The sequence below is a fragment of the Microtus pennsylvanicus genome, chromosome 5, assembly GCF_037038515.1.
Source record: "Microtus pennsylvanicus isolate mMicPen1 chromosome 5, mMicPen1.hap1, whole genome shotgun sequence".
Lineage (NCBI taxonomy): Eukaryota > Metazoa > Chordata > Mammalia > Rodentia > Cricetidae > Microtus > Microtus pennsylvanicus.
The window spans coordinates 102,374,964-102,387,481 of record NC_134583.1 but is presented as its reverse complement, the minus strand read 5'-3'; the positions used below and the strand labels follow the sequence as shown (position 1 = coordinate 102,387,481).

Sequence of the window (12,518 nt, the reverse complement as noted above, 5' to 3'; positions counted from 1 at the left end):
AATTGCCGGGGAGAAAATTGGGATCTTGGGGGTGGGGTGGGATGGGAGTAAGGGGAGATGGGGAAAGAAAAGTGAGAAGGGGAGGATGGGGGGAACTTGGGGAAACAGGAGGATCGGGATAAAGGAAGGTTGGATAGGGGAGCACGGAACCACAATTCTTAGTTAAGGGACCCACTTTAGGGTGGGCAGGAGACTTGACCCTAGAGGGGCTCCCAGGTGCCCAAGCTGAGGTCCCCAGTTAGTTTCTTGGGCAGCTGAGGATAGGGAACCTGAAATGACCCTATCCTATAGCAATACTGACGAATATCTTGCATATCACTATAGAACCTTTATCTGGTGATGGATGGAGATAGAGACAGAGACCCACACTGGAGCACTGGACTGAGCTCCCAAGGTTCCAATGAGGAGCGGAAGGAGGGAGAAGATGAGCAAGGAAGTCAGGACCACGAGGGGTGCACCCACCCACTGAGACAGTGGGGCTGATCTATTGGGAGCTCACCAAGGCCAGCTGGACTGGGTCTGAAAAAGCATGGGATAAAACCGGACTCTCTGAACATGGTGAACAATGAGGGCTGATGAGACGCCAAGGACAATGGCATGGGGTTTTGATCCTACTTCATGTTCTGGCTTTGTGGGAGCCTAGCCGGTTTGGATGTTCACCTTCCTAGACATGGACGGAGAGGGGAGGACCTTGGACTTTCCACAGGGCAGGGAACCCTGACTGCTCTTTGGACTGGAAAGGGAGGGGGAGAGGAGTGGGGGGGGGAGGGGGAGAAGGGGGGAGGAGGGGGAGGGAAATGGGAGGCTTGGAGGAGGCGGAAACTTTTTTTTTCCTTTTCTCAAAAAAAAAAATCACTTCCCCTGATTTAAATGTACTAATTAGTTATGATGCAGTAACTGGCTAAAATGTCTCACCCTGCCCCTTTTAAAAAGTTCTTTATGAAATTCCCCAATTTCAAATGAAGTTCTCTTGGAAGTCCTCATCTTCGGATTCCCATTATTTCCCATCTTGCAGCCATGGAGAAAGACTCATCTGGTAATTAGTGAGTCAGCTTCCCCCTAAGGGACAGACTGAATGTATCTGCTGGATCCTAGGATCATGGCATTGAATTCACAGCCTGACTTATTACTCATTTGTGCTTTGTCATCTTTACTCGTGTCTGAATTGCATGAACACACGTGGGCACAGTCTACACAGCAGTTTACATAATACTCAACACAGACACGGCTGCCAAGCATTTTGTCCTTCTTCTTCTGTAATTAGTTCTTTCCAGGTCAACCTCCCAATGGAGTCTAATCCTCACCAGTGGGCACACATTTGAAGCAGGTTTGAGAACTCGTGGAGTGCAGAGGAAGGACTGCCATCTTCCTAGTATGCCCTTGGCCATACAGGAAACACCTTCTGAAGCCATACCGGGTAACCTAGTTACGATGCCAACAGCGTCTTAAGTCCATTGGCTCCACCATTCATGTGCTGACATATAATCAAACACGTTCGCAGGATACCATGTGCCTCTGCACACACGCGCGAAAGGGTGAGGAACAAACACATGTGGAGGCCAGATGTTCCTGTCTGCTGGTTTCCTCTCTCGCTCTTCGCATTAGTTTTTGAGACAGGGTCTCTCAAAGGACCTGGTGCCTGATGATTCAGCTAGACTGTCTGTCTGTCCACCAATTCCCCAGGCTCCTCTTATCTCTGCCTCCCACAGTGCCTGACTTCTCCGTGGGTGCCGGAGATTGAACTGACATCTCACACTTGTGAAGTGAGCACTGAGCCAGCTGAGCCTCCTCCCTGCAGCCCCGTATAAACTCTTTCAAGGTGGGGAAAGGAGCCAATTGTTTGACAATGTTTCTGGTGGCACCAACTTGGCAAAGCACACCTCACTAAAACTATCAATTATAAAAGACTTTTAAAAAAGCAGGTGTGGCCAGGTTTGGTGGCTCCTGCCTATACATACAGACACTTGGGACCCTGTAAGTTCTAGACCAGAAGGAATTCCATAATGAGACTGTCTCATGCACACACAGGGAAAAAAAAAAAAGCAGGGGGAACTTTTCATATTGCCATAGCAACTTCATCATTCTTTTGGCATCGCCAATATACTGATTAGCTTTTACTGTTTAACCTGATATAAAGTAGTCACCTGGGAAGAAGTAACCTCAACTGAAGAACTTCCTACATCAGACTGGCCTATTGGGCTGTCTGTGGGGCATTTTCCTGATTGCAAAATGGTAATTACACGGTGCTCCCCCTTGGCCTTCTTAGGTGTTCCCTGGTCACTGGTCTCCAAGGTTTCAGCTTTAACTTGACCTTGAGAAATCCTGATAGGTAAGTCACCAAGTGCACTTCCCCCAGTTTTCTCCTGACTCACATCTTAGTAATACATGGCAAGAACCCTGCCTTGCACACTAAGTCAGACTCATCAACCTCCCATGTGTTCCTGCTTTATTCCTTTAACACCCGAGCCAGTCACTATTCTTCCACATGCCTAGCAATCTTTGCAATCTATCCCCCATTCCACCTCATCATCTGGTCAATAAACCTGGAACCTATGTATAAAAAGAGTATGCTCAGGGTCTCCACTGACTAAAGTGTGATGCAGCACACTTTACTTCCACCCGAGATGTTCTATTTACTTTGGCTGGGATGCAGCACACGAGCGAGCCTGCTGCAACACCGACCCACATCCCAAACACATTATGTGGTTACGCGGGAGAATACCACAGCCTGCCAGGAGGGGAACCTGAGTCTACCAGCAAAAACCAGAGCCAACTCAATCACCACATCTGGGGCCATTCCCTTGAAATAAATCCAATGCAATGTTCCATTTGACCACTATCCATGAAGTCCAGATGTTTAGGTTTGGGGGGGGGCGACTTGTTTTTCAGTGACTCAGACTTGTTCCCAATGAGAAACCTTGTTAACCTGTCTTCTGTTTGGATTTCCTCCTGTAATTCCCTCTAACATCAATTTCCACTGTGATAAAGGAGAAAGGAATCAATTTCCCTGGTATTTTGTTAAGATAAAAGCCCACGCTCAGGACTGAGACAACAGAGAGATTTCCCAAAACTCTTACAGGAGCTTTCAGAACTTCCTCTACGTGGGCTGCATCAGAAAGAACACCACGTACTTGAATCTGAACGTTCTGACCGAGAAGACAAGTCTGGGTGTAAACCGAAAAGGCAGCCCTACCTTGCACTGTTATCCAAGCAGAGGTATTCCCTTGGGTCCGAGGCACTGGAGTTGGTTGTTTTGACACCTTTGTCAACAAATAAGCCAGCCTGAAATACACAACGATGGGCTAAAATGAATATAGAGCCTAAGGTACATCCACACGCGTGACAAGGCGTGAAAATATTTTTCAGCTTATGCTATCACCTAAAACTGGAAATGGGGGAGGGGGGTGCAGTGGTGACCCACAAAGCAAAGGTACTGTGAAAAGCAACAGTTTTCCTGGGTACTGTTAGCTTAGTCATTTGCTCATTCAACAGATACTTATTTATTGCACATTTAATGGCATATATGTTAATTAACAAGTAAAATGTATTCCCTGCTGTTACTGATATACAAACAGTCAGGGGCATGCAATTAAAGAAACTGCTGTGCCCAAGGCTATAAACACGAAAACTGGGAAACAGGAGGCATTGGTGGCAAAAAGGCACCAAGATGAAGCTTCCTCAGGGCAGGGAGAGAACTCCAGATGTGTCTCCTCAAGATGATGCTGAAATCCTCAAGATGGGGAGGGACTGACTGAGCAGCACAATGGGCAGGCGGTAAGCATGAAGCAGCTTAAGGTCCCAGAGAAAAATACTCACAGAAGAGTCTGTACCAAGAAAGTCTAGAGAGAAGAGGTAGCATGGGGTATTAGAGGCCAAGTCCTCGATAGGACAGACAAACACGACAAGACAGACAAACAGAGCCATGGGAGGGGAGAGAAAAGATAGGCACATGTCAGGCCATGCACACACACACTCACACCCGCAGATCTAATTCTCTTACAGCTAATGACATAAGTATGTGTTGTCATGGCATATGACACCAAGAATTAATTAGAGATAGTTTTTGTATCATAAATATAATTTTAAAAAACGGTATGCTGAATATGTAAGACAACAGGGATCTTTACAAAAAGCACCAAAACCAACACTACAAACAAACAAACAAACAAAAAACACTGCAACTAAAGATGGTTAAAGGGGGCAGAAGGGAAGAGACCAGACATGAACGAGAGACACTGTCAGTCCTCCAGGAGGAAAATGAAATGACCCGGGTTTGTGGCAAGGGGAGAGTGACAGCACAGGGTAATTGATGAAAATCTGGGGCCAAGAAGGGAAGTTTAGCTACTTTTTTAAAAAATTAGGTCAAACATGGAATCAACTAGTTGTTTAATTCACTGAAATAGACACAAAGAAATAGGGGCAGCATAAAAGAAAGGATTTCCGTTTTGACTGTGTTTCTAACATGTCCATAAAACACTGCAGTGGAACCCAGGAAGCAGCAAATGGACATGGCTGACCCGGACCCAGGAAAAGGTTCAGGAAGCCTCAACAAGCAGAGCCACGGGGGCTGGTCGGAGTGCACACTCGTGGCGAGCAATCCCCACACGGCGGTTTTCTCCTTAGGACTCCAATTCAGTTTCCTTTAGTTATGAAATCGTCTGCATAATCATTCCCAAGTTTAACAAATTAAAACCTAATTGTACGCTCAGATTTAATACTCTCATAATTAAGTGCATACTGTCACGTCATATGACACTAAGAATTAGAGATCATTTTCATATCACAAATGTCATTTTTAAAAATTAAAGATTCACCCCTTTGAAATGCTACTTTCCAAATATTAGCCTTTGTCAGTTACCCATCTCAGGATAGTCACAGCAGCTTGTTTCTTCTCTCAGTTCTCAAGTGATCTAAAGCCTCTCCTAACGCGGTGTCTGAGTATTGTATGTGCACGTGTATGTGGGGTGGTGGGGGAAGTGAATCTGTGCACAAGTAGGAAGGTCAGAGACGAGCATCAGCTGTCCTGTCTATCACTCCTCACTTGATTCTTTGGAGACAGGGTCTCTTGCTGAACCTGGGACAGGGCTGGTAGCTAGCAAGCCCCAGCCACTCTTCTTGTCTCTGGTCGCAGCAGCTCAGGGCTTACAAGCGCACAGCCACACCCAGGTCTTTGTGCAGGTGCTCGGGTCCTAACTCGGGCCCGCATGCTGCACAGCAAGCATCTTATCTGCTAAACCGTCTCTCCAACCCCAACACTCAGATAGGTTTTAAAGGATCCTCTGAGGCTCCCACACGGAAATGTTAACTGTGTTTTGAAGCGAGTCATATCACAGCAGAAGATCTAATGATTGCACGTGCAGTAAAAAGTGACCTGTGAGCAAGAAAAAATTCAAGGATGTTCATCAGGATGGAAGGGAGGAATGAGTGGCAAACACAGAAACTGGGGTTTCTGAATGAAATCACCTGTAGGTGATTTAAATTAAGTGCATGTTCTGAAACAGTATCTCACCATCCACATACTTGGTAGAAGTACTGGCTAAAAGATATTCAACGAACACTGTGGAGAGAAGCAGGGAAGAGAAGCAGGAGTCCTAAGCCCCAGACATGTATCCTCTAACATATACGATCCCAGAAACTTCACAATGAGGATAAGAAGGTGAGGGAGAAGGAAGGCGGGCAGGCAGACGGGTGGGCGGGCAGATGGGCGGACAGGCAGACAGACAGCAAGGGACAAGAGACAAGAGAACTGATCAGCGACTCTATGACAGATTTATACAGATCATATGTGCAAGTGTATGCAGTGTCCTGGAATGATGCGACTAGACTAGTCCTTACCAGATGCTGGCCCTACATTAGGAGTCCCAGGCAGCAGAACCCTGAGCCAAGTGAACATCTGCTCGTCAGAAATGACTCTGTCTGTGCCACTCTGTCACGGCAGCAAGAGGAGGGCCCGACGGCAGCGGTGGATCTGCCCTGTCAGACACACGTCAAAAGCCAGAGCCTACCTTAAAATTTGAGTGCACCCTGTTGTTATAAAATATTCCCAGTGGAGTGAGTTCCGGTTTCTCCAGGAGCTGCAGTCCAGTGGATTCCCCAGTGGGTTCTTTGTGGAATAAATACCATATTCCAGCATCCTACAAATGAAAGGGCAAGGTCATTAAAAACACTGTTTTTAAATTTTGTAAAATGTGATATTTTCACATGCATGGATTACTATGCCTCGCTCATATTCATCCCATCCACTTCTGGCCCTCCTCCAAGCTTCTCTGTTTTTCCCCACAAACAGTTCCCTCTGCTTGGATATTATATACACAGACAGACAGACAGATGACAGACAGACAGACACACACAATCCAGGTTCTTTCTAGGAAGAAAATGTGTGGTATTTATCTTTTTTCCTTGCTCCCTTCCTTGTGCCCTCTCTCTTCGTCCCCCAACAGACACCTTCTTCCTGACCCCCTGCCGTTCCCTCCTTTCGTGTCGCATATACACATACTTGTATTATATTTAGATTCTGAATGAGAGAAAATATACAACACCGTCCTTTCATGACTATAAAGCCTCGGTTTTTATGAAGCCACCATGTGAAACACCCTCATAAACCCTCTGTAACAAATGTTTCCCACTGTTTAAATTCAGAATTGAGTGCAGAAAGGTTGCCCGCATTATATAGCATCCCCAAGCAAATACAATTTTGCTTACACGATTGGACAAAAGACGTAGCTGGCAAATACTCAAATCCAGCTTTCCCATCGTTATAAGTCTAAAATGTTATGCAGACGCAGAGCCCTGCTTGCCTTCTGTATGACCGGGACAGCACAGCCTTTAAGCAATGTGGTTTTCCATGTTTACCTCCAAACCTGATCAATAGATGAGTCATGCCTATTAAACAACTGTCTGCTGGCAGGCACAGCTCACTGGCTTCTTTCAAACAACTCCAATGCCCTTCCTGTTCTCGGGCAAGTTTGTGCCAACGTGGGGGAGAAAACGCCACATGTATGAATCAGGGTGCTGTCTCTCAGTGTGGACCCTGTCTGTTTTACTGAAGGACTACTGGCCCTAACAGCAGATCAGTTTAAAAGTGAGACATGAAAACAGAAATAGAAGTTCTTATTAACTTCATTCCCATTTTTTACATTTTATAACTGAATTAATAATTAGCCCAAAGTGAAGGATAAATTCACACTATGGAATGTTGATAAAGCAGCGTTTTAAAACTTATACAGTATAAAAAGATATTGGTTCAAACTCAGCATGTGTTTATTTAGTACTCACTACGTGGTTACGTGTAATAAGACTATTGTCGAGTAATTCAGAATCTAACGGGGAAGAAAAGGTAACTAAGATATGGCACATGCAGTATCCTGATAGGTGTACTAAGTCCTTCAGGGACACAGAGGAAACACAGAGTGTGGAAAGTATACACACCTACACACCCAACTGACTGCAATGTCAACATTTTTCCATGATCAAAGTTTACAAATGGGTCTTAATAAAACAAACTATCCTGAAAGAACCGTTGGCCACCTCAACATTTTGGATGCAATTCAGACAGCAGAAGAAAACTTAAGGGGGCTGGAGAAAAGGCTTGAGACCATACCCCTGCAAGCAGAGGGCAAAGGCAGCCCTCCCAAGATGCCATGGGTTTGGGGTAGGGGATGGAGAGGCACACAGCAGCGATTTGCTGTTAGGCACTGTCATGTCTAAAGAGGTGATGACAGCTTTGTAAAAGGCAATGGTAAAGTACAATGAAATAAATGGCTTCTCCTACTCTGCGAGAAGAAGGCCCTGACAAATGTTGTCTTTACTGAAGCAGTTTTCCTAAAGAGAAGACAGAAAATTCCAGAATGACCAGAAGAACATGCGTGAGACACATTCGTTATTCTCACTCAAGATCAGGAGGGTGTCTCACAGACTTGCCCCAGGCTTTTGTGGGCTATTTTCAACCGCTCTCCTCTGAGGTCCCAGCTTCTGGCAAAGCTAAAAGGAAGCAGCGTTCTGGCTGCTGACTTAAAGCAGGCAAGGCTGCAGGCTTGCCTCTCGGTCCTAACTTTCCAGTAAGAAACGCTGGGCACAAACCCACACGAGCTCCTCAGGTACTGGACAGAGAACGAAGGAATGGAAATAAGAAATCATCGACTGTCAAAAGACAGTCTTCAAATGTCAGAGTCCTTCAGGTTACATTTCGTGTTTTCAAAACATCACAGATGCAGGTTCAGTGGTTCCACAGTGATGCCTGTATTCTGTTTGCTCAAGGAAACACTCCCGTTAGCTCCCCTCTTTACAGACGCCTCAGAAATTATTTTACACATTCCCAGCCCTTTTAACATGTTGAACAACTATGATGCATACATACGGATATTTACATGTTGCCAAATGTTCACAGACCTACATCCTAACTTTCAGCCAGTTACAATCTTGATAGTTTCGTTAAAAATTCATTTGTATAAATCAGTAATTTTGAATTACACTCAACTGTAAGGATAAATTAGCCTGTGTTTACCAATGGGACAATCTCTATCTTTAAAAATAATGTTTTTTTTCTCATAGAAATTGTTTTCCTGTGTGTATATAAACCTATCTGTTTGTCTTAAACAATAGTAGCTGAGGTTTTAGCTGCTTTATCACAATGTCCCTAAAAAAAACTAGCCCTTGCACTTACCAAAAAGATGCATTCCTTGACCAGAATGACAGAGTAGTCTACACACTGTCTCATTCCAATAAGAACAATGGAAGGCCTCCCTTTGTCATGAGCACCAGAGCTGGAAGTGATGTGTTGCTTGTCCACCAGAGACAAAAACACGAGAAACCAGAAAGACCACATAGAGCACACTGTGAATCCCTCCTGGAGATGGCGCACTCCTAAACCAGCTCGCCTGTGTTCTTTCATTGGTCTTCTGTCTAGACAGAAGCTCCTAACTGGCAAGGATTTAGAGAAACGAGAATCACCTCGGTCAGCTCACTCTCAATTAGACAAGAAGCACCAGAAGACCGTATGACGCTTTCACCACAAACATCACTCTCACGGAAGCCAGCGCAGTCAAAGCATGAAGACAGCCAAAACGGTGTCATTTACCTGTGAGCCTGCAGCTGCGTTACTGATCAGATGGTTGTTGGGGTGGGCAATCCAGAAAGTTGAAACGGCCCTGCGAGGCATTGTGCAAGGTGACGGAAACATTCTTCACCAAAACCCTACCCCTTAAAATCTCCCCAGCAAGAGTTCCCCCAAAAGTCAAAGGGCTTGACCACCACCCAACTCCCTGTCCAGTAATTACTCACATACAGTCCGTGGTAGGCACAGGCACATAGTTTCCAAACACCCCGTCACGCATGATGGTGCACATGGAACTGTTCCTGTCCGTGGGGAGGAGAGTTCCTGGCTTGGTAAGAAGCCCCAGGTTATGGAACAAAATGTTTCTCTGTTCCACACCATCTTCCAAAAAGAAGCAATGACCTAGTGTGTCGAATCCAATGGTGTCTTTGATCTGCAGAAATATAGGTGCATAATGTCACTGGACACAGACTGCTTGGGGCTTCCGTAGAAAGTGATCATATAAGACAATTGAGGTCATGTCAGGAAAGACTAGGCTTCTACAGATGGAAAGACAGATTCTTCAGTAGGAACAGGTGGAAGCACAGCCTGTGGTCAAAAGCTTACTTGTATAAAATGGAGGCGTCGTGAGAGTAAGGAGAGCTAACATTTCAATAACTGGTCCACGTCAGCACAATGCGAGGCTACTTACTAGCAAGCCATTGGTCCCATGCACAGTGATGCACCTTGAAAAGCTGTGGTGAATAGACAGGCCATCCACAGACGCTGGATGTCTGTACCCTCCTTTAGAGTCTACGTCTCCGCACAGGTGAAAATGGACAGGATAGCGCCCCAGGTGCTGCTGGCCCATGTGTTTCATCTCCACATAAGAAAGATGGACTGAAGTAAAATTCTTCTCTATCTACAAGGCAAAACATTCCGAATCAAGTGGAATCCTTTCAGGACAGGAAAGAAGGAACAAGCATGCGTATATAGTATGTAAACAGAAGATGTCTACGGAGGAAATATCTTACAACATTTTGGGGGGTTGGGGAGATGGATCAGTTGGTAGAATGTCTGCTATGCAACCGTAAGGGCTTGAGTCCAGTCTCCAGCCCCAGGTAAAGAGACAAGGAAGGGAGGTAAATGTCTGTGATTCCAGTACGGGGGAGGCAGATGAAGGCAGTTTCAGGGGGCTTGTTGACTGCCAGTCTAATTGGTGAGTCCTAGGTCCCAGTTAGACTCTGTCTCAAAATCAAAGTGGATAACTCCTGAGGAACAACCCTCAAGAATGACTTCTGGCTTCCACATACAGGCAGCATGCGCGTGCGCAAACACATACACACACATACCCACACCCCCACACAAGCATACACACACCAATAAAATAAAATGAGCACTTTCGTTTTCCTTTTGTGTTTTACCAGAGCCTCACTTAATAACTGAGCACCTTAGGGGCTAGCGATGTAGCTCAGTCGTAGTGTTCAATTGCATTGTGGGAGGCCCCCAGTCGGATTCCCAGTACTGTGAAACGGGAAAGCAATAGTCAATGCTTCTTTGTGCAGACTCATGTTTCAAAGAGCCATGGGACTGACTTCTAATCAGAAATAAGGAAAAATGAAACAAGGAAAATCACGCACTGCTCTCTGGGGATGGGGGCGGGACAGGGTAGGACAGGGAGCTGTAGGGTGGGGCTGGGTTTGTTTTATTCCTCAGGCATTGCTATGTAGCCCTGGCTGGCCTGGTTGGTACTCAGTATGTAGCTCAGGCTGGCCTCATCATCACCTTTAGAGGAATCCTCCTACCTCAGCCTAGCAAGCCCTGGGATGATAGGTGCACACCACTGTACCTACCTGCGTATTTTGTTCAAATGCACGTAAGACTCAACAGTGTCAGCAAGGCTACACATGATGAAGCCACAGCTGAACTAAAGAGGTCAGAACCTGAAGATGCACTCACTTTGCTCCCATAACCACAGACGAGAAAAAGATCAAAATTCTAACTGTGCTATACGGCGGCCACTAAGTGGACACTGCTTTTCATCTTGATGCCAAGGTAATTATTAAATCAGATCAGAGGCTGTCTATGTGGGTCATTCAGAGTCTTACTCCCTTTCATCTCTCTGTCCTCCACCACAGCTTCTTATCTACTGCATAGCTACTTATTTCTAACTCCTTACCAGTGTTTAGTTGGAAAAGCTCTCTTTCCCCTATGGGGAAATCTCCCCTGTGATGCAGAGCTGGAATACTCTCAATATCTTCAAGTCCTGGGTTTCTCAAACACATCATTGAAAATAAAGCAGTAACGCTGCATCGGCATTTCTGAAGCCAGAGATTCAGAAGCAGAGCCAATAATCAAAGGCCACCCGACCCAGAAAGAGAGCTCAGACACTCGTAGCCAGATGTGGATCAGACCCCAAAACTGGCCACACAGAATACCGTCTGCCATAAGGTAACGGCTTGTTTTTCTCCAGAATAAAAATCTGCACACAGTAATTTTTATGGAACCAGAGTTTGATTGTGCATATTAGTACTGTCGACCCCTTGGTAATATCAGCTTTTTCAGAAGCCAGGAGATTCTGAGAAATTGCAGACATGGATACCAAGGTCATCATGGTGTTCTCTGTGAGACTGTGTTATTCATGATGTCTAAAGTTAACAATTCTTCATAGAATAATTCTTAATGGATAAGCTACAGCCCAGGCTACCTAAAGGCACAATGTTCTTCATGTGTGTGTGCATGTGTGTGTGTTTAAGACAGGGTCTTACACAGCCCACTACATTAGCCAAAACTAGCCTTGAACATCTTGATGTTCTTGATTCAGCTTCTCAAGTTCTGGGATTACAGGTGGATACAACCACACCTTGCCCTCTTTTAGGTTTGTTTGGTTTTGTTTTTAAACATTTTCTAGTATTTAAAAAAAGAATTACAATGTCTTTTCTTTTTTTTAATATTTATTTATTATGTATACAATATTCTGTTGGCGTGTATGCCTGAAGGCCAGAAGAAGGCACCAGACCTCATTACAGATGGCTGTGAGCCACCATGTGGTTGCTGGGAATTGAACTCAGGACCTTTGGAAGAGCAGGCAATGCTCTTAACTGCTGAGCCATCTCTCCAGCCCCCTACAATGTCTTTTCAATATCCATATATGTGAATAACACCACATAACACATATATACATACCCTACCTAATTCCACCACTCAAAAGTTCCTTAGCAATTTAAACATGTCTCAGTACTTAGCTACTAGGCATCACAGAAGGCATCAAATCCTTTGGCCCACCATCACATGTCCTCCAAAGGTGTCAAAATCGAAGAACTGGCACTGATTCTCGGCATAGCAGGAGGCCTCCATTTCTCCTTGGATCACAACGTTCCGGGTGAGAATTCCAACCTCAGCTCTCATGTCTATCCCGTCTATGATCTCACCGACATGCAGGAACTGCGGGGTCTCTGGTGATACAGAGGAAGGAAGGATAATGTCA

General features: G+C 45.3%; 1 protein-coding gene across 4 annotated transcripts in view; it reads right to left on the bottom strand.

Annotated features, from left to right (window-relative positions):
• Cemip2 (cell migration inducing hyaluronidase 2) overlaps nucleotides 1-12,518 on the bottom strand; it is a 92,592-nt gene that overhangs the window by 38,592 nt on the left and 41,482 nt on the right. For all 4 annotated transcript variants that reach the window (XM_075973676.1, XM_075973674.1, XM_075973678.1 and 1 more), the window contains exons 7-12: nucleotides 12,317-12,486; nucleotides 9,744-9,953; nucleotides 9,280-9,485; nucleotides 9,077-9,146; nucleotides 6,006-6,134; nucleotides 3,194-3,282 (exon numbers count right to left, since the gene is read on the bottom strand). In XM_075973676.1, the coding sequence (XP_075829791.1) occupies nucleotides 3,194-3,282; nucleotides 6,006-6,134; nucleotides 9,077-9,146; nucleotides 9,280-9,485; nucleotides 9,744-9,953; nucleotides 12,317-12,486 (874 nt within the window). The remainder of the gene's footprint in view (nucleotides 1-3,193; nucleotides 3,283-6,005; nucleotides 6,135-9,076; nucleotides 9,147-9,279; nucleotides 9,486-9,743; nucleotides 9,954-12,316; nucleotides 12,487-12,518) is intronic.